The sequence below is a fragment of the Callionymus lyra genome, chromosome 4 (assembly GCF_982586985.1).
Source record: "Callionymus lyra chromosome 4, fCalLyr1.hap1.1, whole genome shotgun sequence".
Lineage (NCBI taxonomy): Eukaryota > Metazoa > Chordata > Actinopteri > Syngnathiformes > Callionymidae > Callionymus > Callionymus lyra.
The window spans coordinates 15,398,344-15,425,318 of NC_141821.1; the positions used below are offsets into that span (position 1 = coordinate 15,398,344).

The following is a 26,975-nucleotide window of genomic DNA, read 5'->3' on the forward strand; positions in this document are numbered from 1 at the left end:
TCTTTCTATTTTTATTTACTATCCTATTGACTTCATCAAGTAGGATTGCGTATAAACGCAACCACATCTAGACAGTAAAATGTAAACTTGTCGTTTTTTTTTTTACACCATTTCGAGTTATTTTTCGCCGATTTACTAACACCAAACCCCTTTGGTTGACGCTGGTTTTTCCCACATGTTAACGCTGTTATATTGCCGAGAAAACAGTAAACAAAGCGTCCCTGCGAGTCTTTGCGACATTTTTACGACACTGCCGTCCACTGGTACGGTGTCTCTCGCCGAGTGAAGTGCGTCTCTTCCAGCAGATACCGGCTGCTAGTATCGCAGCAGCAACACAAACGCCAACAAGCATCTCTCTTGTTTTTTTATTTCCAGTCGGAACCAGCTGACAGATCTATCCCCAGCGGTGTGTCTCATTCCACACGGAAAAACTCGATGTGGAACGTAGGCTGAAGGTAGAAAAGGAACCACGCCGGGGGGAAGCTCGTCCTAGAAGCTAGTTTACCTTCCGAAGAAGCAACCAAAAAAAAAAGGAGGGATACATTCAACCCCGAGAACCTTGTCTGAAAATGGACTATGACTTTAAAGTGAAGCTGACTGGTGAGCGGGAACGTGTCGAGGACCTGTTTGAGTACGAGGGCTGCAAAGTGGGACGGGGGACGTACGGTCATGTGTACAAGGCGAAGAGGAAAGACGGGTGAGTTGTGACCAACAACAAGGCCTCTGGTCTGGTTCGTGCAGCACGTCTGGTGTTTACATGTCAGTCGATGCACGTCATCGGTTCAGACGTGTCGATCGGAAAGGATTGTTCAGTCGTAACTGCCCCCCCCCCCCCCCTGAAGTCACGGTAACAGCGGGGGGTCGTTACGGTAACAATAGGCGCGTTACCTTCTTCAAACAAATCTCTGCTGCACTTGAATCCGAAAGTGTAAACATTTTTTGCACGATCATTGAAGTGTGATAAAGCGTCTTCACTCCTGTCGAACTGCGTACCTTCAGGTTACCTCGTAACTTTTTCTGAGCTCTTTTAAATGTAGAATTTAAACAGAAAGCATTTTTTATAACTATTTATAATATAACGTACATTGCAATCTTTTCAAACATTTGTTTAAAAGACTGATCGGTTGTTGATTCATTTCTCGACGGATTTTTAAAGTAATTACAGGTCATAACAGATGGTCTGTGGATCAGAATCTACTGATGGTTCCTTAACACGGTTCAGGACCAGAGGAGAGAAATCCTTCCAGGCTGTTGCTCCTAAGCTTTGGAACCATCTTCCTCTCTCTCTGTGTTTGATGATCTACTGACTCCTTCAAGAAACATCTTAAGACGTTTTTTATTTGTTCAGGCCTTTCCTTGATTTTCTGGAACTCCTGTTGTGTTATCAGTTGTATCTTGCCCTTAACAGTATATACTTTATTGAATATTGTTTTGATTGTTTAAGCGCTTTGTGATCCTGGTCTGGAAAAGCGCTATACAAATTAAAATTAATTACTTACTTACTTACTTATTCACTGACAGTGATCCTCTGTTTGAGTGATGTTCTCAGCTACACTGTATACGGATATCTGATGTAATTTAACAGTAAGTAAGTAAGTAAGTAATATTAGAGACCAGGGTCAAAAAGCGCTTAAACAATCAAAACAATACTCAAAAAAGTACATACTTTAAAGATCAAGATAATACTGAGAACACAACAGGAGTTCGAGAAATTCAAGGAAAAGCCTGAACAAATAGAAACGTCTTAAGATGTTTCTTAAAGGAGTCAGTAGACTCCATCAAGCAAATATAATTATACTTGTATCTACGTATAATATCTATGGATTCTTATATTGTGTGTATATTTTCTGTAATTAAATGCAAGACACAGTTTACACAATTAATAAAATATACTTTAAACTATAAAGCTTAGGTTTCAAGTAAAAGTCTCTATAGTACTTTTTTTTTTCCACAAAAGAAATGCTGGATCACAAGAATACGTTCATAATTTGTTCCTTTTCCAATATCAAATTTCTATACATCAAGTGATTGCAAAGCATTATAGATGAGTGTCACAACATTTTTTACCATAAGTAAATATGTTTTTGTATCTTAGGACTCCTTCATTGTTCAGTGGGCAATGAGGATTAAGACTGAATTTAGTCTCTGGGTGTTCATTTGTCATCTTTAGATCCTTCAGGGTACGCATTCAGTCTCTCTCCTGGATCCATATCTAATAAGAAAGAACTTGTGCACAGAGATGTAACCAATCAGGGAACTTTCAACTTCACTCCTGCTATGTCTTGTCAAGATGGTAGGTAAGAATTGGAAGACCATGAATGCTGTTTTAATACTGATCAACCTTAAGTTTATTTTTTTAAAGAATTGTAGAGGACAGTCTATTTATCTAGTGGTGGGTTCTTTTTTGCATCCCTTATAGAAGTTGCATTGTTCACGGGAAGTATATTTGACCAATAGGAACCCAAGCTATTGTGTATTGATACTTTCCTTCTTTTAGGGTGGTTACCAGGATCTAAGATCTTATTTATTTATGCAGCTATGGGAAAGGGAAGTTAAAGTCATTGATGATATTTGTTCAGTAAAGGTTGGTCTGTGCTTCTGGCTCTTATTTCTCTTTTAAGAGACAGTGTGAGAGAGGGTGGGATTGATGATCCACAATTCAGAGATTCAAGGTTTCCATCTGGACTGCTGCTCATCGTAACTTCAAAAAATAGGCCATTTTTTTGGTACAAGTCCTGTAAAACTTTGACCACCAGGATATAGTAGAAATCTGTGTCGCACAAATGAACCCTTAAGCGTTTTAAGAATTTTAGGAGGCTGCTGTTTATGGGCTTATCTTTGCTGCAGTGGAGGGACGAGGGCCCCGGAGACATTACGGATAGGTTTTGTGATGATTCAACACAGGGGGAGGGAGAATGTGCAACCAATTCTTCGGAGTAAGAACTTGTCCAAGTGCCCTGGCTTGTCCCTTGCCAGCTGCCAGACATGGTCTGTTTTTTCTCCCCCCCCCCCCCTCGTCTTTTCTTTGTATCCTCAGAGGTGAGCTTCATTACACAAATCCAGGGGTAATGCAGCTCGGCCTCGGCCCACGTCTCTATGCCAACCACCGAGTGCCCTCTTTGTTTTTCACTGCGCACAAGACTCGAGGGGCTGAGGTTAATGTTGCTCTGTATTTCTGTGTTCAGGAAAGATGATAAGGACTACGCCCTCAAGCAGATTGAAGGAACTGGCATCTCCATGTCCGCCTGCAGAGAGATTGCCGTAAGAATTGTCCCCATCCTGCCTCCTACTTTGTTACTCATGCAAACTCTTGATTAGTGGGTGTATAAAAACATGGCTTATTGAATAGAATACTGATGACCATCTCTATAACTGGTGAAATACTTATCTGTATAATTCCCCTGTATCGCTCCTCATGAAATGATCCTCAGCAGAATGTGTTTCTCTGTTTGTGTTGCAGTTGCTGCGAGAGCTGAAGCACCCGAACGTCATCTCACTGCAGAAAGTCTTCCTGTCACACGCTGACCGTAAAGTTTGGCTCCTCTTTGACTACGCAGAGCACGACCTTTGGGTGAATAGAAGCATTACGAGTAACATGATAGTGTACCCTTGAACTCTTTATACGAAGCTGCATTTTCAAATCAAACCATTTGTGCAGAGCAATGAAATCAGATAGTTGTCGACTGCAATATCAGCCCGACCTTGATTTCCATGACAAATAAAATTAACCTTAACATAACTATGAAATTGAATAAATAGTTTAAAAGCATCTCATTTTAAATGAATTTAAGTAAGTAAGCAAAAGGCGAATTCCATTACGCTGCATCTTTTGTGTGAGTGAGTGGAGGCCGGCTTTAAACTCCTCCAACCTCTTTGATCAATCTCCCAAAAGTTTGAACTGACTGTTGTTGACACGTTGAATCTACTTGTGCTACTTTTGACTTGAGTTGCTTTGTTCAGGACAGTGGCTGTGGTTATTTATCTCAAGCCCGCTGGCACCTTTGAGTTCTATGAGGGATTTAAAATTCTGAAATCTTTTATTTGGGTCAATAAAAAGTAATAGCAGTAGTAGCCCACAAAAAAACACCACTGGTTTCCATTCAGTGCGACTCTGTGAGACCCAGCAAGTGTTAATTTGTGTGTGTGTGTGTGTGTGTGTGTGTGTGTGTGTGTGTGTGTGTGTGTGTGTGTGTGTGTGTGTGTGTGTGTGTGTGTGTGTGTGTGTGTGTGTGTGTGTGTGTGTGTGTGTGTGTGTGTGTGTGTGTGTGTGTGTGTGTGTGTGTGTGTGTGTGTGTGTGTGTCATCTGTGTCGCTGCTCCATTTTTCTCCGTATAGAAATGTAGTTTAATTATTTGATTCCTCTTTGAAATGTGCTACATATACATCGGTATAACATCTGTATGAACTGTATGAAAGCCATTGCCATAATGTTAATGATATTAATAGATACATAATTACAGACATCAATTACACACTGTTAAATGTCAATCAATGAACAAAAGTGAATACTTGGTGGTAAAATTAATTTGTGTATATTTACATTTATTACATTGTGTCATTTTCTCGCAGCATATCATCAAGTTTCACAGAGCGTCAAAGGCCAACAAGAAGCCTCTTCAGCTTCCCAGAGGAATGGTCAAGTCTCTCCTCTACCAGATCCTGGATGGCATCCATTATCTACATGCTAACTGGGTCCTCCATAGAGATCTTGTAAGTGAATTGGAGATGGAGGGTGAGCAATGAGGGACTTTAAGCCGTACAAAACTAACCTCTAAAGATTAGTAACATGGTTATTATCTCCATTAAAACGGGTAATAACAGCAGATGTTGACTTTGAACGCCGATGTCATTGCAGTCATGGAAAGTTACTCTAATGTCCACTAGATGGCAGCATTGGCGAGCTTCATATTGACATGACGCTCTCTTTTTTTTTTCTTCAGAAACCCGCTAATATTTTAGTGATGGGGGAAGGGCCAGAGAGGGGGCGAGTAAAGATTGGTATGTTATTCTTTTATTTCAACAAATAAAAAGTGTTTGATATTGACATTCTAACTCGTGTCTGTTCAAACAGCCGACATGGGATTTGCACGTCTCTTCAATTCACCACTGAAGCCTTTAGCCGATCTGGACCCTGTGGTGGTCACTTTCTGGTACAGAGCACCTGAGCTTCTACTGGGAGCGCGCCATTATACCAAAGCCATCGGTAAGATTGGGAACTCAATTGTATCTAATACAAATATAAATATAATGTCATATTTATTGATGTACATTTTTGAGAACTTTTACCTACCATTTTGGGATTTCTCTTTAGACATTTGGGCCATTGGCTGCATCTTTGCGGAGCTACTAACATCAGAACCAATATTCCACTGTCGTCAGGAAGATATCAAAACCAGTAACCCGTACCACCATGACCAACTAGACCGCATATTTAACGTCATGGGTTTCCCAGCAGGTAAGTCGTTCAAACTATCAAAAACAAATGTAGAAAATGTACCAGGAGATTTCTAAATGTATATTTCGGCGGCTTACGGTTGGATCGCTGTGACCCAGAGGATGATTTGTACTTGGTTGATTAAACCTAGTGGTAGAAATTTCTGTAGACATTTTCCCTGAATCTTCTCAACTCATTATTATCGTCCATTCAGCAGCTGTAACCATGTCACAGGACTTGCATTAGTCCCTCTCCTTTTTCTTCTTGATGTGAAAGTTCCAAACAGAAGCACTCAAATAGAAATGGTTTACAAACATGGATTTAGAAGCTGATGTGGAACAACAACGTGACGGCAAGATAACATTATCCGCCTGCTTTTACAACGTGATGTGCTCGCGCAATAAAACCGGCTGCTGACTTGTGAATGCAAAACATCCTGCATCGACTTCACAGAGGAAATGTGACACAAACTCTCCCAATAATTTAACAGACAAAGACTGGGAGGACATCAAAAAGATGCCAGAGCACTCGACGCTGATGAAAGACTTCAGGAGGAACACGTGAGTCTGCCGAGATGTTCTGTCCTAGTTTCCCAGGAGATTTCATAATAATCACGCAGAGTAACATCACACTCACTTTCTGCTTCTCTTCATTCTGTCTCGACAGTTACACAAACTGCAGCCTTATTAAATACATGGAGAAACACAAAGTTAAACCTGACAGCAAAGCGTTCCACTTGGTGAGTCGTTAGGCTCTCTTTCCTTTGCCATTTGTCATGTGAGCATGTTCTTGTCTTAACGCTTTCAAATGTTTATTTCAGCTGCAAAAGCTCTTGACCATGGACCCCATCCGTAGAATTACATCAGAACAGGCCATGCAGGACCCTTACTTTTTGGAGGAGCCACTCCCTACATCTGAGTGAGTTTCACTATTATAGTCTCAAATATTCTAAATGTAGAATATTGTCATGCTATGTTTAAACTGATAAATGCAGACTTGTTTTCCTGATGTTAGGATGAACTCATTTAAATTTTTTTAAATTTTAAAACCTTCTTGACCTCCAAAATAATCAGCTGAGTATGGAATTAAAAGTATCATAGAAACACTAATAATATTTATAATTTATTTCCATTAATGCATTTGCCAGACGCTATTCTCCAATGCAACTTACAACAATATTTACCCAATCACACACAAAACCACACACTGATGGGAGTAGGCTGTGACGCAGTGCTCATGGACCTAACAATACAATTTACCTGGGATTGAGTCTGCAACAAGCCGAACCCTTTACAGTCTGAGCTTTGTAGCTTGTATTTTTCAGAAAATATGCTTTTTATTTTTCATTCTTGCACCTCATGTCTCACTGCTACATTAAGTTATCTATTGAAAATAAACTTAATTCAGTTTTCAAAATTACTGATAAAACAACATCATATTAAAATGTTGGGGTCAACATTTTTGTGTCCTATGTCACTTGGACAGCTTTAATTTCAAACCCATTGAAACCAAGATTATGGAGTTATTTTGAAAGTCTTAAAAGAAAGTCTGTAATGTAATGTTTTATTAGCTTGCAAGTTTGAAAAGGTAAAAAAATAAACGTAGTTTTAGTCCTTCAAGAACATTAGATACTGTGGAGATGTCCTCGTCTTCTTAAAATATATCTGATACTTCTTAGAAATGAAGGCTACAGTAAATAGAGTCCATGCAGTAAACAGAGGCATCTCTTGACGTCTGATTGTAGAAAGAACAGTCGAGACATTTAAAAGAGCCGTGATTACTTATAAAACATCTGTGAAGGTGACGCCCCCTCTGTGCTGTGTTCAGTGTTTTTGCTGGCTGTCAGATCCCTTACCCCAAGAGAGAGTTTCTCACCGAGGAGGAACCGGAGGACAAGGCAGACAAAGTAAGACAGGGACGTCTCATCGCAGCTAGAAGTAGGGAAAAAAAGAAAATCTTGAGGATAACGTGAGTTTTGTTTTTGCGACAATAGAAAAACCAGCAGCAGCAACAGGGGAACAACCACACAAACGGAGCCGGGCACACGGGTAACGCTGACAACAGCCACGCCCAGGGCCCGCCTCTGAAGAAGGTGCGAGTTGTCCCCCCCACCACTACCTCAGGTGGCCTCATCATGACCTCAGACTACCAGGTAAATGAAGTGGGAAGAAAACGTCATTTTAGATTTCTTTATATACTCAACTCTTTCCTTTTCTCTCTGCTGTAGCGAACTAATCCACATGCTGCCTACCAGAACCCTGGACCAAGCACATCACTGCCCCAAAGCAGCATGGGATACTCCTCTACCTCCCAACAGCCGCCCCAGTACTCCCACCAGACCCATCGCTACTGAGACTATACAAACACAGCATCACAAACAGTCCCTCCCCGAAAGAATGTACCGACGGAGGAGGATGATTATTGCAGAAACTTCTACTCCGTACAGAGGGCTCCGTCTGTGCAGCAAGTCCGTCTCACGTACAAGTCACCATCACTTTTTAAAGAACGCTCCACATAGCACACTCGCAGGAATCACAAATCAGGACGATGAGAAACATGGTTCCTTTTAGTTTTGTTTACTTAAGCCAGCCAAGCGACGTTCTCCCCCTCTCCCGTCTCTTCCCCCCTCCTCAGCCCCCTCAGCCGTGGACCCTCGTCCCGTCGGGATGAGACTCGAAGCTGCTATGTGACTGCCAGCGTGGACAGATTCTCTGTCTGTCCGTCCTTCTGTTTCGTGTGTATGTATTGGCCTGCCTGTGAGGGGCCCTAGCTTAGGACTGAACTGAGCTGCTGTGAAGCATGCTGGGAGGTTTTCGGAGACCCTACAGCTGTGGAGTTGAAGGTTTTTGTTCAGAGAGAACAAAAAAAAGTGATTTTAGTAGTTTCTAATTTAATGTTTTTTCACAATTTTGTTCTCACTGTGAGTGTGACGGAGCAGCTTCACACTGGCATATTGCTCAGCTGCTGTGGACAAGCAAGCCTTACAAGGTGACGACAAAACCAACCAATCGCATGGAGGAAGGCAGGCGGAACATGCATTGTACTGTATTGTATTGAAATATTTTACATGAAACAAGTATCCTGACAATAAAAATGGAATCAATCATGTTGCGAAAATGCATTATTTATTTTCTTATTTTTACCGTGGAATCAATTTTCTGCCTTCGTGATGTCGACTGAAGCCTTATATTTCAATGTAACAACCTCTTACTGTTTGTCATATTTGTGTTATTGGCTTAAATTATATATTATTCAGCAGAATTGGCTTCATTGGCCAAGTGTAGGTCAACAATATACGTGGAAGTTTTCGCCGGCTGTTTGTGTCATCTTCAGGAATTTGATTTTTGTTTTTGTATTGAATAGAGATAAATTATAATATATATTTTTAAATGCTGTATACAAAAATAGTGCAAGAAGAGCCAGCTTTTATTGCTGTAGTCAAACAGTATTTGTATTGTATTTATTGCTAATTCATCGTATGATTATAGCCATTTGAATGTAAACCTCTGACACACATCCAATCCTCTGGTCACGTATGTGCTATTTTTATAGTTGCTGTACAATGAATTATGGATGGTTTATAATGCAGTCCTGTAGCTTGTCCAGAAGTAGAATTGAATTTTTAATATTGAAACTACTTTCACTTTGCTAATGGGACTGACCAGCCTTTTCTCCTGCATCATTGCAGATCTATGACTGTGATGTCACCCCAGACTTCGAGGGTGGGGGGGTCGTCTGTTTTACTTCACTATTAGACCCTTTATTTATATCTATCGTGCTAAAATGCTATGTCAATCTATTTCATGTGTTATTATATGTACACATTAGTCTTATAATGAGAGCACATAATGAACACAATAACTGGGACCAGGTTCCGTTATAAAGTCCTCCAGCAACGCCCAGCACAAGCCGCGCCCCTTCACTCTCCACCTCGCTCTGCTGTTGGTCGAGCGCCACGTCAATCAAGCAAATCAAACGCCCCATTGGTTGTCCCAGCCGCTTGTCACGCGTCGGAAACGTCCCTCTCCGACACGCGATTGGTGCGATCGTGCGAGTGGGCGTGACCTATCCTCAAAGGATTTCTGTGCGGCGGCCAGACGGGTCTCGGGGACAAGAGGATGGCGGCGCTCATAGTATCTAACGGGACATGCGGACCTGCTGATTTATTCTAAGATTTCCAGCCCTGGTGAGAATGTTTTCATTCATTTTTTTTACAACCTCAGATAACGGACGCCCTCGGGCCGCTGACGCGCGGGTCATTCGTGGGATAAATGGAGGTGTATTATGTGAGAAGTGAGAAGAAGAAAAGAGGTCGAGTGGTCAGTGGGACCCCCGGCGTCATGAAGGAACACAGGCGCAGGGTTGAAGCCTGAGCATCCTCTCGTGCACCGGGAGCGAGACTCGTGCGTTAAGCGGGTTACACGCGCAGACGGTGAACGTCTGGGGTTGTATTATTTTTTTGAGAATTTATTACAAACGGGACTGAAGAGCTGAACAGATGTGGGTCAGTCTATGGGGAACTGGACGCGACGGTGCGGAACACTGATTGATTTCTCTTTCTCCATCTCTCTCTCTCTCTCTTTCCATATACGTGTGTGTGTGTGTGTGTGTGTGTGTGTGAGAGAGAGAGACAGCTTAGACGACAAGAGAAAGCTTTATAAAGATTTATATGTTTAGAAATGACATCCCTCTGTTTTCCTTTATTTCCGTTATTACGTTTATTGATGTTTTATTTTTATTAGTAACGTTAAAGCTTTAGGTATTTATGTCTGATATATAAATATTGACTTTCGTTTACTAGTCCAGACATTTCTCAGCTAATTATTGGACAAACTCATTATTCCTGTCCATCAAGAATACCCTTCTTTCCTGCTGAAGACTTACAGTCTTTTATTTGTGTCAAAGTGAATGTAGGCCCAAGTGAATTTAAAGAGGCCCACAAAAAAATATACTGTATCTTTGCTCTTAATTAAATAAACTATATATATATATAAAAACAATTCAAAACGACATTATCATCAGTTTATAAAATGTGGCTCCTCGACAGCAGAAATATATTTGTGAAAAATGTTTGAGGGAAAAGGGGGAAAACTGATGCAATTCGAAGGGAATTGTTTCTCCCTTTGCTTTCAAGTAGAAAAAAAAACTGTTCTTTTATATCGTAAAGGAGAATAGTAAAGAAGGATAATTCATTTGGTCGACACTGACTATAGCGATGCTTTATGCTTCCAAAATATCGTATATATATGCTTGTATTTCCACCCAAAAGATTATTAAACAAGACTTGATCGAAAAAGCAAATACAAAGTTCAATATTTCCTGATTATTCTTTTCCATCTAAAGACATCACAACTCTGGGCTTTAACTATCTCTACATTAGCAAAAGTCATTTGGAAAATCGGCGTGACAAACTGTCTAAGAAAATGATTAATTAAGCTTACATGTTTCCATATATTAAACATATTTATCAATGTTTCATTAACTCCCACTGAATGACTGTTAAGAGTCTGGCTTAAATTCCGCTGACAGACTGAGGGCACACCGGTGTTGTTTTTCTCTCCTTTAAGCCCCCCAAGTGGCCCATCGTGGGTGCATAGTTGTGGACGTGCATCTAATTAAACTACTTTATATAGAGACCGGCCAAGCCGTGTTAATGAAGTTCATGGAACAAATACTGCTTTTGTTTTAAGATTTGCTTCCGCACGCCATTGTTCACTTTTCTGCTGCGTTAATAGGAAAAAAAAAAGGTTTAATCCCCGGACAATAAATAAGTTCGATTTATGTTAATATTTAGTATTTGATTTGACCTCGAATAACAAATAACTGTCCTTCAGACAATACTTGTCATGACCTAAATTAGAACGATAATAACACAGCATACCACAGTGTTTGCAAAGGTGACAATAAAATACTTTTTTTAAAATTCACTACTTTTCACCTCACCTGCATCACACCTCTATCGCATTACTCAGAAACATAAAACAACATAAACAACCTTCTACCTTTGATAGTAGGAACAGTGTAACTTAAATTGAACAGTTTGAAAAAAACTAAAACCTGTTAAGCCTTCAGTCATAAATGTAACGTAATGGTTGTCAAAGGAAGCCACAGCAACTGTAAACATCCCTCTGGTCATGTCCAGTGAATCCAAACATGTTACTCAAGATTTATACCCAACACTTAAGTTGTCATTATTAATAACACAATGGCCCAGATCTTGATCCTCTTGGCGAGGAAACAGTAGCGTAACACGCTCTGCCGCCCACACCAGTACGATACACTGAATGTTTAATTGGTCGGTTCCACGGAGTGACTGTGGTTTTTTTTAAAATGCGGCACATGTTTTTTTTTGTTGCATCGTATTTAGGGCAGTGTGACCTGACGTAATCCAAGCTGCAATATTCATACGGTCTGAACAAGAAAACCACTGCAACGAAGGGGGCTCATAAATGGGTAATGACCCTGTCTTCCACATCTAAATGGAGATCTCGTATCTGAAGGAGAGGCCGGTCATCTCGTGCTGCTGGTCAAAGCTGCAACTACGGGTCATTTGAGGAGGTCCTGCCGGTGTTTGTCCGGGGATGATTGAGGCGTCAGAACTCTCATGGGAAGCTTCTCTCGTGTCGAACTCATGGCAGAGAACCACAGGACTGGGTTGGAGGATGACGAGTAGGATGAAGGGGGGGGGGGGGGGATGCATGGGAGAACTGAAGCTGTTGCCTGGAGAACCGAGCTCTATTGTCCCAAGAAACCTTTCAGTTGCTTCCCCCCCCCGAGGTCCCTCCCCCTCCCCCATCTAAAAAAAACACCCTTTCCCCCCTTTAACACACACACATGATGGCACAAACACTTTATCCCCCCTTAAATGTCACACACATCCTTTTTTTCCAAACTGTCTCATTCACTTTCTCCTCTCACACTCCCTCCTTTTCCTCATTTCTCACTGTGCAGACCTTCCTGCCCCCCCCCCCACCCTCACCCTCACCCTTACTTGGCTCATTATTTCGCTCCATCGACGGGACTGCCAGACTGTTAGACCAAAAAACACAATATTTTTCATTCAATTACTTCCCCCGTGGTGTTACTACCCACATGACCCCAGATGGCTGAAGCAGCAACACTTTCTCCAGATACGATGACTTTAGCTGATGATGGTGTCATTTAACCCCTTTGGTTTTTGAGTAGCGTGAGACTCATGGGGTTGGTGGTGGGGATCCCTGCTGGGGATCTACTCTCGTGGGAAGCAGCGTCCTCGGAGGTCACCGGGCGACAGCTGTGACGGTTAAATGTTAGCTTACTGATGGTCAACGCGAAGGCTTTCATTTCACATTTCAACCAGAAGCTGCTCGACACCCCTAGGTTCCCTCTCTTCACTTACGGGACCTGTTAGAGCAGATCTGTGACAGGAATACATTATTGTACATTAGCATCGTGACCTCCAATGCTAAATATCAAGATGAATTGTTGTTTCTATCAAGCGTTAATGTCCATTATCAAAGTTAAAAATGACTGCACGCCCTTCTTGGGTGACTTGCCAAGGAAGTGTCTGCGTGTGAAACACTGCTGAGAAAGGAGGAGGCTGCTACTCAAGTTGGATTGTTTGGACAGGAAGCAGAGATACAACAGGGTCAGGACCAGGAAACCGGGCCTCGGACCGAAGCCACAAAAACAGGAAGTCACAAGATGGCGGCTATAAGAGCCTAATTGGATCCAACACCTTTGATTTATCCCCTGCTTCTTGTGGTCACGTTGATACAAGAGTGGTGGGATTTTTTGACTAACTTCTATTAACAATGTTTTTGTTTGAAAAATATATCCACAAATCTCTGTTTGTGTCAGGATTCCAGCTGGGCCTATGACAAGCTTCCCCAGGATTAGCTGGCATGCTGTATCTCCTATCCCTAATGCCTTAAGCTCTCCGCTGGTCGCCACAAGTCTTCTGGCTCCTGCGCACTTTTCATCATCGACGCTGTCGCCGTGTACAGTATATCAAATATAGTGAGAATTACAGGATCATCGAACAATCTGCCGCGCTAACATGCTAAAGTCGTTCAAATTGTTCCATCTTGGATGCCAAATAACCAAAACTGCTGCAGATTACCGGCGTGGTAGGATTGACGGTTTTATTTCAGGACACGACGTACTGTGATACTGTCGGAACGAGGATGTCGGAACGAGGATGTATTTGTAGTTTTGTCGAGTACCGGACTGGTGTTTTAGAAATGAAAGACCACATGACTCTTGACGGAGTCGTAACTGCTTTCATTTGTTTCGAAACCAAAATATGACCGAACATCGTCTCAAAAGGCTGCTGGAGTCGACTGTATCCTCTCATCCTCAGCCAGGGCCAGGATCAAAAATTTAATTGAAACACAAAAATAAACAAGGCTTAAATATTTGCATGTTTTTTTCAAATTAAAAATTCTGATTATTTTATTTTACACAGACTCTGTTGAACTTTAAAGCCAATATTAAAAAAACAGATTGTAATTAAAATAAATAAATCGATACAGTGCTGTCGAATATAGATACAGTATCGTGGAGAAAAGAAATTGTGCTATATCGCCCTAAAAAAACACTAAACTAAAATATATCATATATTCTGTGAATGCAGCTTCCAGAACTCCCCGGACATTTGATTCAAGATGTTGTTGTTATAGAGAAACTCTGCTGTTTCACTTCATCTCTGAAACAATCGATCGGTCTCGACTTCACAGCGGAGACAACAGGATATTTTATTTCGATGATTTCACAGTATCACGAAAGAATCTGTTGTTTGTTGAGATGATGCACACGATTCCATTAGATGGACGACTAATGTGTTGATGAAAGTGTGGCTTAAATAGATCATAGACTCTATTGTATCATCAGTGTCTGTTTTTACTAAACTCTCTTTTAATTTAAATACTTACATTTTAAATTGTGCTTAAGCGATGAAATCTTGTTTACCATAACCACGCCCACTCTGCTATGATTGGTCAATCACTGCACATCATTAATCCCGGAAGTTTCCATCTCCACGGGAATCCTTGTGTAAACAAAGTGGGGCATGATTACAGCTGAGGAGGAGTGAAGCCATTATTACGTCATAATGGACTCTGCTCTCGTAACCTCTCGTTCGCTGAGATTCGAGACGGGGGAGAACTTGATAAAGTAATAAGTTAAAAACATGGTCATGATGAGGAACTTACTGCATCTTGGAGAGAAATATTCAACATTTGAAACATGTGAGTGAGTCAGTTGTTGATCACTTTTGAACTGATTCTTTCTGCAGACTTCAGGATATGTTCACTTCTTCCTCACATTAGAAAGAGAAAGCTGAGGTTCTTTTGGGAGTTTTTGTGGACATTTTTTAAACCCTTTGTTAAATGAGGCATGAGGTCTTTAAACTCATATACTTTAAACAAACTTGAGTTGTGAACTTGATCATACGATGTCAATAACTAAAACGTTTCATACATGGATACGTATTTGTATATATTCATGTGTGTATTAGTAATGGGCTGATCGACAGTTGATTAAAACAAAGGAAAAGAGGCAGAGACGCCATCTAGTGGACTCTGAAAATACTTACACTGCTTCATGAAGCTTCATCAGAACATCACGAGTGTGTATAGGTTTGCATAGATCTTTTATTCCAGACCGACTCCACCTCAAACCTCTACTTCAAAAATGCACCACAGCAATCGAATCCCTCACGTAAATAAACAAACTTTAAATATATCTTCTGTACTTTGCCTTCGTCTGCACATGATCCCAGATATTTCCTCTCACATGTACTGTTCCCGCTTCAATCCAAAATTTCTCAGTAAGAAGCTTAGAAAAGTGTTATCCTTCCTTGTTCGACGTGTTCCGTCACTTGGCGGAGCAGATGCCTCCTCCTGACATCTGGTCCACATCACCTCCTCTGATCCTCTCCTCCTCCTCCTCCTCCTCCTCCTCCATGCAGTCCCCGCCGGACGCCAGGCCTCGCCATGCCGCTGGTGAAGAGGAACATCGACCCCCGCCACCTCTGCAGGGGGCAGCTCCCCGATGGCATCGGCAGCGAGCTGGAGTGTGTGATGAACAACACGCTCTCCGCCATCATCCGCCAGCTCAGCAGCCTGAGTAAGACGCACACACCTTCACACACACACACTCACACACACACCACAGTGATTATCTGCTGAGATATCATCCACGCACGAGCTGAACATCCCCCCCCCCAGACTGTTGTCGCTCATCGACTTCTGTGCAACAACTGGCCTCTTTGTCGCGATCACATGTTCCTGTCATCAGTCCTCGAAGCCCTGATTGATTCGGGCATTGTCATGGTAACAAGGCCCCGGGGGGGGTCACTGGGCTGGAGCGGTGGGCTTACAGCTTTTCACATTTGTACATGTGAGGCGGAAACGTAATCCTTTTAGATGTGGACGACGTTACCAGGACAGCTGTGAAGCATGTGACTGTAAATAAGTGTGTCTTGTGTAGAGAATGTGTTTTGTATTGATCCGGTGGAATATAGCGGACGCTGACATCGAGGCAGAGGGCGTTCGGCTTTCAATCCATCTTCTTACCCCGGATCCCTCCTCATCCCGGTGTCCCCTGTCGCTGGGCTCAGCAATAACTGGATCCGTTGCATCTGAATGTGATGGAACAGGGATGAGGATTAGTGACGCTCAATGCTAAGAGATGCATCAGCGGCACTTTCTTGCAGCGGAAGTTTCAAGTTGGAAAAGTGGGCGGAGCCATGGAGCAAAAGCGAAGAAGAAGGTTATGGTTAGAGACACGAAATAACTGCTGTCAGACTATTGAACGATAACATTTAACATTGACATTTTTTTAAATTAAATTGAGTGGGTTTTTCAAGCATTTAATTATTTTTTGGAATATTTGAATTTAATAATTTCTATATTGAACTGTTGAACTTGTTTTTATTGAATAATTTAAATCAATAATTAGTCAACATTTAATGAAAAAAAAAGAAATCCAAAATGAATTTATTTGTTTAAAGATAGAATTTGATATCGTGATTTCCATAAATCCAAAGCAAATGTCCTAAATTAACTTTTTCTTAGTTTATAGCATTTAAAATCCTATTTAAAAATGTTGTTAGCGCTGGTTATTGGCAAGGATCTAGCGATACGTATCATGATACAGGTGGAAGAATGCGATATATTGCAATACTGTAGGAACAAGGATATATTTGTAGTATTGTTGAGTACTTGAGTCTTGCTTCAGAATTTACAGACCACATGACTCTTGACAAACTGCTTTCATTTGTTTTGTAACCAAAATATGTCCAAACATGCTTTAAAAGTGGCTGGAGTCGACCGTATCCTCTCGTCCTCAGTCATCGGCGGCATCTCGAGAATTTCAATGTTCATTTAGCTGCAGAAGAAAGAATGACTTCAGCTGCCTAGCGGCCGAAAGTTTCAATAAAACAGAAAAATAAATATGTTATGTTATAACACAGTTGAATAACTTGTCTATTATGGTATGTATTATTTATAGTAACAATTGTACATGTCTAATAAGATTGTGTAGGACGAGAGACCACACAGACGAACCACCATCCAAACAATGTTGTACGGTTTTACATAAACTGAAGAAGATACACCTTCATATCACTTTTGATACATACAATTAAGCTGTGACACAAAAAAAAGTTTTATTAATGTATGAAGTTGTTCTTAAAAGGCTTAATGTTTCTTATTTTAACATTATGAAATGAAGCTAATTTAGAGTAAGTAAAAAGTTGCAATGTGTCAGAACCACATCTGGTTTTTAGAATTTCAGGCTTTGTTCTCAAACTAAAAAAAACCTGTAACTAAAAAAATAATTGCAACAGCTCTAGGTCTTTTAAAATGCAAAGTTGAATCTTTATGTTAGAAGATAATTAAGCTTAAGTTAAGTTACACATGAGTTAGACGCAAAGTAATCAGACCCCTTTCAGACATTCGCTAAAACCATTTAAGTTCATTTTTTCCTCATTAATGTCCACTGAGCTCCGCATCTTGACAGAAAAAAACAGAAATGTAGATTTATTTTGCGAATTTATTAAATAATGATTCAGAAAAATCTAAAATGGGGTCTGATTACTTTCCAGTGTACATGTCATCATTAGTTTAAGCAGAGCTGTGACACACAACCCCCGAGAAAGCGAGAAGATGTAACATCGGGTCAGAGATGCAGGAGGTGGTGGTGCCTCTGCTGGAGATGGATTAGGTTTAATGATCTGTCAGGGATTTAGCTTCAAGGGTCGTCCACCTCTGGAGCTTGTTTGAAGATAAGAGGGTTTGGATTTTATACTCGAAAGTTCATCATCATCGCATGTCACTTCTGCGTTTACACCCTTGTTTTGTTACAAACCGTGTTGTGCTCGCGAGTGGGGGGGTGAGCCTGTCAACAGCAGCTGTGTAAGTTATATTTAAATACTCAGTGAAGAATGAAGGAAGTCCCTCCTCCACATGCATCTGCAGGCTGTGTGTTTGTGGACCAGTCCCCCAGGAGAGGTCAGGGTTGACAGCTCGCTGTGATTCTTCCTTCCTCTACACATTTTCCTGCAGCCCATCCTGTCAGCAGGAGGGACCGAAATAGCCTCGTGTCTGAGCGTGTTTTCTATTTGCTCCACACCTTCGGCGACCTTGTGAGAGGACCCCTCATGTTCTCAAGCATGTCTTCGTTTAGGTTTACGCCTTCATGTTTATGCACTTTTTTTTATCAGCACCGGAGGCTGAAGATCCATTAACGTTGGACACTAAGAGACTTCCTGCTGAGCACCAGGGCTCCTGTTAAATCACTTTATTGCTCGACTCTCCCTTTGAAAGTCTTTTGTTGGTTTCAAGCTGTGGTCATGAAATTAGCTCTTCCTCTCTTGGAATGATGCTGGACACCAGGATCAACTTAGCTTCTTTAGCATGTTTTTATTTACTTCCCTTAATCTTATGTGTCACTACAACTGTTTGCATCAAGTCCCAAAACTGATGTTGAATTGTAGACGTCAGTCCAGGACCATGTACAGTGCGTGAAGAATACTTGTCAACGTGACCCGAGAAGAACGCGGATCATGATCCAAACAATAGATAAAAGACTTCCCTTTGTCATCCAATAGATGAGGAGGATAAGAAGTCAAAGACGGGCTCTCAATTCAACAATTTGATGGTGACAACTTTCAATAAAGAGAGACCAAATTCAGCTAAAACTAGCTTATTATACGAGTCTTACAGCCTGGGGTGCTTTTGTTTTTATGGGAGGGGAAGAAGCAACACGGTCGCATGACCCTGTTTCTGTCACATGAAGTGGAGAACGCCGGTATCTTCAGAACCTGCTCACAGAGCTGGACCTCACTGGGATGGCAGTGAGCGTTGCATGTTCATCGTTGATGATACTTTGGCACATGTCTGTCACAGATAAATCTTTTTCATCCTGTAATTCATCTGAACCCGGACCCTGAACCCTCCACTCTTGCAGGTCATATTTCTCAACGCTCAATATTAACAAGGATTTTGCTATTATGGGCTTTTTGGGAATTGATTTCCCTCCAGGAGAGCTACATTACTCCTGCATTGATCCGTCTGCTCGGACATCCACCGCTCCCTTTTCCTCACTAATGCTCTGTATATTTCTCAGGCAAGCATGCCGAGGACATATTCGGGGAGCTTTTCAACGAAGCCAATGCGTTCTACCTGCGTGCCAACTCTCTGCAGGACCGCATTGACCGTCTGGCCGTCAAAGTCACGCAGCTGGACTCCACCGTGGAGGAAGGTGAGGCGACAGACGTGACTCAGCATGGGGAAAGGATTCGTGCCACTTTTTTTTAAAGTCATTGAATAAGACACGACGTGCGATTTTAAATGTGGATTTTCCCTGCGTCATTCCTCTCACAGTTTCCCTGCAAGACATCAACATGAGGAAGGCGTTCAAGAGCTCTACCACGCAGGACCAGCAGGTGGTGTCCAAGAGCAGCGTGCCCAACCCTGTCAGGGAGATGTGCCTCCTGAGTGACAATCCTCCGCCGCTCAACATCCTCTCGTCGTACAGGTGCGTGAAGAAACAAACTGGTTTCCTTTCAACATAAAACATTCACATTCTTTGCATCCGAACCTTGCTTCCTAATCTATTTAATGAGGGTCATTTTTTTTTCTTCCCGTTCCTCAACGTCTCAGCCTCATCCTTGCTTTTAAAATATATGTTTATATTTTTCTTTATTGACAGAGATGACCAGAAGGAGGCGCTCAAGTTCTACACCGACCCCTCCTACTTCTTCGATCTGTGGAAGGAGAAGATGCTCCAGGACACTGAGGACAAGAGGAAAGAGAAGAGGAAACAGAAGGTACGCTGATCGAGTTCTCAGGGAAATAAAGGCACTTTTTGTCACTTTCTTTAAGAAGAACCGATGATGGTTTATCTACCTGTAACTTTTTAGCATTTCAATGGATTATAATTTAGTTTTTTTCTATTTATTTATTGAACAATATAGTTTACTAATAGATATTGGTATGTTTATATGTGTATCATTAACAAATAAAACACAGTAAGAACATCATATCCATGATTCCCATGAACTACAAACCCATGATAAATAGTGATAAAACCAGATTAAATCAATCCGTTCTAAATCATTAATAATTTTCACTGCAAACCACTTGCTCTTATTAATCCCAGATTAGAATGAATTTCGAACTAAATCTGTTTAGATGTGATTCCACCACGTTGAGCTGATCTCGCTGCAGGAAAAAAAGGGTTTAACTCTTGTGTTATTTCAGGGTCAAGATGAACCTCTTGATGTATTTATGGAAGCTAGGGAGATGGTCGTTCACCTTGTCCCTGAGACTTAACACAAGGGATACCTCAAACACATTTATTTTAAGGGCAACTGGGTCACCTTGACCCTGAGATAACACAAGGGTTAAACCAACGCAGAAAAATCTATTTTTCATTATGCTTACTTAAACAAATATGTTGCATTTGAAAATATATTTTTGCAACCATTGGCAAACAAAAAAAGTAGGTCATTCTAAATAATCTGATGCTTTCCTGATGTGTTCAGTGTGACTTGCTTTTTCATTTGTGTCGTGAATCGGTTGTAATTCCTGCCAACACGTGACACTTGTGGTCGTCAGGAGCAGAAGCGCTGCGTGGACGGAACCCTGCAGAGGGAGGTCAAGAAGGTCAGGAAGGCGAGGAACCGCCGCCAGGAGTGGAACATGATGGCTCTGGATAAAGAGTTGAGACCGGACCACCGGCACACCATCCACAGGGACCGAGGCGCCTCCTCCGAGGGCTCCGTGTCCCCCGAGAACAGGTGAGCTCACTTTTCTGACATGTTAACGATGATCCGAGCACTGACCTCTTCATCGTCTCCTTCAGGGGTCACGGGGTCGATGTGCTCCACTATCCAAACTCCATGAACCACGCGGGCCACGCCCACACCTACTCCGGCCCGCCGCCCAGCATCCTCGCCGCTCAAATGGCCGCCGGCCACGCCCCTCGCGGAGGCGGCGAGCACGACAGCAGGGCCCGGGCGATGGCGTATCAGAGCGGCACGCTGGGCCGGACCCACCACCACCACGTCCCGCTGCCTCCTCCGCCTGCCGAGGCCATGAACGGAGGCTCCATGTCTCTACCTCCCATGGACTACAGGTGAGTGTGAAACCACACAGAACCAGCCCTTGGATATATATATGTATTTATTTAATTATTCCTTAATCTTTGAATTTGATTTCAGGATGTTTCGTACAGAATATATTCAGCCATGTGTGACTGCTGCCCCCTAGCGGTCGTTGATGATAACATCCGGTTTTGCCCTCTGTTTGCAGCTTGGATGGTTACGCCAACACCGGGCCTCCCCCTCCACCCCCCGCCCCCCTCATCCCCTCTGCCCAGACCGCCTTCGCCTCCCCCCCTGCAGGACTCCTGCCTCCCGGGGTGATGGCCGGTGCAGGTGGGTACGCCCCGCCTCCTCCATCCCTCTCCGGGGGACAGATGGCTCCTCCCCCACCTGGTCCTCCACCACTCCTTCTCCCCGCCGGTGCCGGGGGGTTCTCCACGGCACACAAGATGGTCGCCTCGCCGCCGGCCGAGGCCGCAGGGGTCAACGACGCCCGCAGTGACCTGCTGGCCGCCATACGGATGGGTAAGTTAAAAGGTACACTGACGTCGACTCGCTGTCCTGTTTATGAAAGTAAGGATCAATGAACCTTCATGCATCCAAGAAGTGAATGAATGTTTAAAATCTGGCCTCGGATGTTGAGACGTGTCAGCAGATGCTATTTCTGGATTCACCGACCTATTTTCACTCAGGTTGATGTTGTGTAAAGATGATTGACTTTTCAAACCGCTCAGATACGTCGCAGCCTGAGGGTCGAATGCTGCTTTTTTCAATCTACTCCATCGTCATGGAGAATATTCAAATAACATGTCAATTCAATGAAATAATATGCTTTCAAAATGTAATTAAACGTTCCAGGGCTTTTCTCTTTGTGTAAAAAAAAAAGTAACAATAAGTGAAGTGAATACATTACAAAATAGACCAAAAATGTTCATGACTAAATTAACATTGTATAAAAAATAAACCTAAATTGTTCTTAAGTGAAGTAAATATATGTAAAAATTAACCAAAATTGTTCTTAAGTAAAGTAAATATACGTAAAAAAAAAAAAACTGAACTTGTTCATGAGTGAAGTAAATATATGTAAAAATAAACCAAAATTGTTCTTAAGTGAAGTAAATATACGTAAAAATAAACCAAAATTGGTCTTAAGTGAAGTAAATATATGTAAAAAATAAACTGAAATTGTTCTTAAGTGAAGTAAATATATGTAAAAATAAACCAAAATTGTTCTTAAGTGAAGTAAATATATGTAAAACCAAAAATAATTTGTTCTTAAGTGAAGTAAATATATGTAAAAATTAACCAAAATTGTTCTTAAGTAAAGTAAATATACGTAAAAAAAAAAAAACTGAACTTGTTCATGAGTGAAGTAAATATATGTAAAAATAAACCAAAATTGTTCTTAAGTGAAGTAAATATACGTAAAAATAAACCAAAATTGTTCTTAAGTGAAGTAAATATATGTAAAAAATAAACTGAAATTGTTCTTAAGTGAAGTAAATATATGTAAAAAATATACCAAAATTGTTCTTAAGTGAAGTAAATATATGTAAAAATAAACCAAAATTGTTCTTAAATGAAGTAAATATATGTAAGAAATTAACTGAAATTGTTCTTAAGTGAAGTAAATATATGTAAAAATAAACCAAAATTGTTCTTAAGTGAAGTAAATATATGTAAAAATAAACCAAAATTGTTCTTAAATGAAGTAAATATATGTAAAAATAAACAAAATATGTTCCTCAGTGAAGTAAAACTGTTTAAAAATAAACCAATATTGTTTATAAGTAAATGTATAGTAGAAATTAAGTAAGAATGTGTGAAAACAACACACTCTAAAGTGTACCGAGTTATTGAGCGAGTGTGTGTGTGTGTGTGTGTGTGTGTGTGTGTGTGTGTGTGTGTGTGTGTGTGTGCAGGCATCCAGCTGAAGAAGGTGCAGGAGCAGCAGGAGCAACAGGCCAAGAGGGAGCCGGTGGCCAACGACGTCGCCACCATCCTCTCCAGACGCATCGCCGTGGAATACTCGGACTCCGAGGACGACTCCGAGCTGGAGGAGAACGACTGGTCCGACTAACACGAAAACGCACAACCCGGGTGACCCCGATAGGACGCACGCGGTCACCGGAGCACCAACACGGTCAAAGTCGCACACTGACAACACACACCTCGGTCTGGAGCTGCTGAGACTGTTCACTGTCAGACGGTATTTAAAAGTCCTGACATCTGTAAACACGATAGACGCCCTGCGACGGTGCTGTTTTCTATATTTAAACACTTCCCTCTGAGCTAACCCGACATGTACTCGTCTTTTTTAATGTTTCTACTGACGCAGGAGTTTAACATGTAGCAAACAAACCTACACCGTCTTACGCCGTGTAGCTCACTGCTGTATGTGGGGGAGGAGGGGAGGGAGGGGGGAGGCGGGAAGGGGGGGTCATGTATATGCTGGTGTGAGCTCTGTAACCTTTGACCCGCTGAAAAATAAAACGATGAATGGAGAAGCCGTCTTGTCGACCTCTACCGTCATGGCGACGACTCATAACCTGTGTATTAAGTCTTCAGTTTCCACGGTAACGGAACCACTACGGTAGCGAGTTGCCAAGGAAACAAGGATTGGGTTTGGAGAGAGTAGAACAAACGAGAGTTTCTATGCACAGCACATGTTTGTTTTTAATAAAAAGTTAACAAGATCTTGTCGAGTGAACACTAACCAACGCAATTAAAAAGTACAACTAACACTTTTTTGGAAAAATAGACAACCACGTTCACACCATGTTCGAACAATACCTCAGTTAGTGCATGTTGATTATCGTTAATACATTTTGCAGATACTTAACTTGTTGTGCCTTTTTTTTTCAAACCCCCCCACCCCCCCCCCCCTCGCCCCAGAAAAAAATAAAGTGCATTTCACATTGAGAAACTACGTTGACACAAGATGCTGTTACCGTGGCGACCCCCTGTCCCAAAAGCCCCCCCACCACCCTCCCCTTACAACCATCCCGACACACAAACATTCACAGGCCCTTAAGTGATAATTAGCTCTAGTTTAGTCGATTAAAAACACGCTCGTTCTTGGCTTTGGAGAACCCAAAATACATGTGTCACATCCAACATCAGTCCTGGAAACAAAAAGCCCTCGACGTCTTGGCCTGAAGTGAGAACTTCGACTCCTTCAGGGTGACTGGCTTTGGTGGTACCATGCTCGGTGGTGCCCCATGTTGAGACCCCCCCTCTTTTCTAAAGCATGCCGTATTTACAAAAAACAAACCGGAGGGGACTGAACATGATTACTACATTCAGAAAAAAAGGCTTTTACAGCGCCATTGTATGATACAAGATCAGAACCGGGTCGGACTGACGTGGAAAAAAATAGAACTTCTCAATGAATATAACAAAATAGACTTTTTTTTTTCTCCTCCGAAAGGTAAAGGAATCTGTTGTGACGGACACGAGATCACACGCCGGCCTCCATCCAAAAAACGTGTGAGGAAAAAGCCACTCCTTCTTTCTCCGTTCGTGGAGAAGGAGAGAAAGAGGCGTGGCTGGTTTTTTTCGTCGCGTTCGGAAGAGGCCGTTTTAGCTCATTGATTCATTCAGAGGTCACTTAGAGGACGCCGGCCTCAAGCCAGATTGATTTAAAGAGGTGATACAGAGGAGACCGGTCCACGAAGAGTTCCCTTCACTTTGGCTCGTCGTCCTCCTCCCATCACCTCGACATGCTACAAGACCAGGCCACTTCTCTCAGAGTCAACAGGAAGACTGTGGCAGCATGAACCTCAGAAGGTCGACAAGGGGGGGGTCGACGGCGTCCGAAAACCCTTCTGATGTCACGGACACACATGCACACACACACACACACACACACACACCGTACAGGCCATGCAGCTCGTATCAGATGCACCAGTCGGTGAGGCAGTGATGACGGGGGCGATGAAGTGACACACGGATGTTATTGCTGTCTGAGTATTGCTGCACCTCTAAGAACATAACCACCGCTCGCAGGCTAGTTATTGCTGACGCGTGTAAACGAGGGGGTGGTACTGCAGGAGAAGACCTCAGAGCAGCTGTTTCCACTGAGTCCAGCATCCACCTGACAGGTGTATTTACAGCCAAAGGTTTGTAGCCGATGATCAATAACAGTTATTGTAGATGACACTCTTGATCACTTAGTAAGTATAGAATTATTATTATAATCATTTTATTTTTATTTGAAGGCTTAAGTTGGACAATGAAAATACTTTTTAATGTTTAAAAAAAAAAGAGACTGTGGATTTAAGGAACTTAAACGGATTGAAAAAATAAGAATATATGGACATACAGTATATTAGGGGGGAGTATAAGCGTTTGTTTTCTAAAGAACATAAAAAGGTATTTGGAAACAGTATCTGTGTCCCAGTTGCCGTAGCAATAGTCTTTTTGCTTGTTTCAGGCTTAAGTCAAAGTATATTCTAACGTTGACACGAAGAAGAGGAAGGACTCTCTGGTGTCTTAACTTAAATAAAAACTCTCCTGATTCGCTCACATGTTTCAAGTCCCTCTCATCATGACCATGTTTTCAACTTATTACTTTATAAATTTCTCCCTTGTCTGAAATCCAGGCGAACAAGAGGTTACGAGAGCGGAGTCCATTATGACGTAATAATGGCTTCCTCCAGCCAGCTGTAATCACACCCCGTTTTGTTTATACAAGGAGTCCCGTGAAGATCGAAAACCACCGGTTCTGTACTTATATTGAAGGATTAATCTTCGTCTGTCAACCTTCTGTCAGGATTATAACGATATGATACATGAATGCTCGTGGTGATCTTAGTAAAAACAGATTAAGATTATAAAGACATTTTTTCAAGGGTATGTTGTTAACATCTGTTTTTGTATTCATCATTATACTGTTCGGTTTATTTAAGAAAAGGTTACTGAGTATAATTACTGAAACAGCTTTTAAACAAAGGATTTTTTGATGTAATTACTTGTAAACACTAGTGACTAACCATAGCACATCTAATCCTTCATTCTACCAAATTAAATACTGGTTAAGATTTAAAAAACAAAGATTTTCTCTCCCTGACCCAGCATTTTTTTTCACTTCAAATGTGCATTTTTACAAGTTATTCTTCCGTTTATTAAAACTGCGATTAATCGTGATTAATCACTGACTTAAAAAAACGGATTGATATTCCCAATGGTTAGACAGCACGTATTAAATCAGGTGTTTTTAGGTAATATTATGGTTCTGTAGACTCCAGCGAGTAAACACCTGTCAGGTGGATGTATCGACCTAATGGTGGAAAATATGGAAAAAATACATACGTTTGTGTTGATCTTTCACGACACCTGGTGTGTGAGTGTTGTGCTTTTTTTTGCATGTGGATGACATGAGAGTGGAGTGTGTAGGGGTCAAGAGGTCAACCCAGTGATTAGTGTTTGGTATCGTTCAGACGTTCGTCGGTGGTTAAAATAATCTCATAGACCTTCATGTTTTGGCCTCTGACGGTGACAACACATGCGAGGGGTGTGGTTAATGGCATGGAGAGGGGTGATGGGGGGGTGATGGTTATAGGGGGAGGGGGGTCTCGACACGAGATGAACTGAAGTGAACAGAAGACGGAGGGAGGAGAAGGAGGTTGGGTTTGTGTGTGGAGGACGCAGGATCACAGAGAGAGCTGCTGCTATTTTTAGCTCTCTGGGGCTGTTTAGCTTTCAACGCACGTTCAAAGTGCAGCAGCAGAGCGGCAGGATGCTCCAGACGGATCCGCGGCCACTAATAATCCCTCCATATTTGATGAAAAAAAAAAATGAAAAAAAAAAGCAGCACGTGTCGAGCGGCGCTCCAGAGCTAACCTCACTGCTCTTCCGGCTGCTGCCCGAACATGTGACGCCTCCTCTGCAGAGCACAGAAGGGCGTGGTCGCAGATGGAGGGGTGGATGGAGGGAGGGAGGGAGGGA

General features: G+C 41.9%; 2 protein-coding genes across 2 annotated transcripts; both read left to right on the plus strand.

The window, feature by feature from the left end:
- The first annotated feature begins 283 nt into the window (after positions 1 to 283).
- cdk8 (cyclin dependent kinase 8) lies at positions 284 to 8,540 on the plus strand. Its single transcript, XM_087788903.1, has 13 exons — positions 284 to 697; positions 3,186 to 3,261; positions 3,461 to 3,571; positions 4,570 to 4,710; positions 4,941 to 4,998; positions 5,072 to 5,203; positions 5,312 to 5,455; positions 5,925 to 5,994; positions 6,101 to 6,173; positions 6,255 to 6,352; positions 7,262 to 7,340; positions 7,428 to 7,586; positions 7,662 to 8,540. The coding sequence occupies exons 1-13, from the start codon at positions 570 to 572 to the stop codon at positions 7,785 to 7,787; spliced, it is 1,395 nt and encodes a 464-aa protein (XP_087645029.1). The 5' UTR covers positions 284 to 569; the 3' UTR covers positions 7,788 to 8,540.
- Positions 8,541 to 9,539: 999 nt separating this feature from the next.
- On the plus strand, positions 9,540 to 23,404 carry wasf3b (WASP family member 3b). The gene is made up of 9 exons (XM_087788918.1): positions 9,540 to 9,620; positions 15,384 to 15,541; positions 19,046 to 19,180; positions 19,303 to 19,456; positions 19,631 to 19,748; positions 20,539 to 20,720; positions 20,786 to 21,058; positions 21,235 to 21,551; positions 22,949 to 23,404. The coding sequence occupies exons 2-9, from the start codon at positions 15,409 to 15,411 to the stop codon at positions 23,104 to 23,106; spliced, it is 1,470 nt and encodes a 489-aa protein (XP_087645044.1). The 5' UTR covers positions 9,540 to 9,620; positions 15,384 to 15,408; the 3' UTR covers positions 23,107 to 23,404.
- Positions 23,405 to 26,975: the final 3,571 nt, after the last annotated feature.

Coding starts and splice junctions, on each gene's coding strand:
- wasf3b (XM_087788918.1), top strand. CDS start 15,409: ATGCCGCTGGTGAAGAGGAACATCGACCCCCGCCACCTCTGCAGGGGG. Junction 15,542..19,045: donor CCGCCAGCTCAGCAGCCTGA/GTAAGACGCACA, acceptor TATATTTCTCAG/GCAAGCATGCCGAGGACATA. Junction 21,552..22,948: donor GCTGGCCGCCATACGGATGG/GTAAGTTAAAAG, acceptor GTGTGTGTGCAG/GCATCCAGCTGAAGAAGGTG.
- cdk8 (XM_087788903.1), top strand. CDS start 570: ATGGACTATGACTTTAAAGTGAAGCTGACTGGTGAGCGGGAACGTGTC. Junction 3,262..3,460: donor CCGCCTGCAGAGAGATTGCC/GTAAGAATTGTC, acceptor TTTGTGTTGCAG/TTGCTGCGAGAGCTGAAGCA. Junction 6,353..7,261: donor GAGCCACTCCCTACATCTGA/GTGAGTTTCACT, acceptor TGCTGTGTTCAG/TGTTTTTGCTGGCTGTCAGA.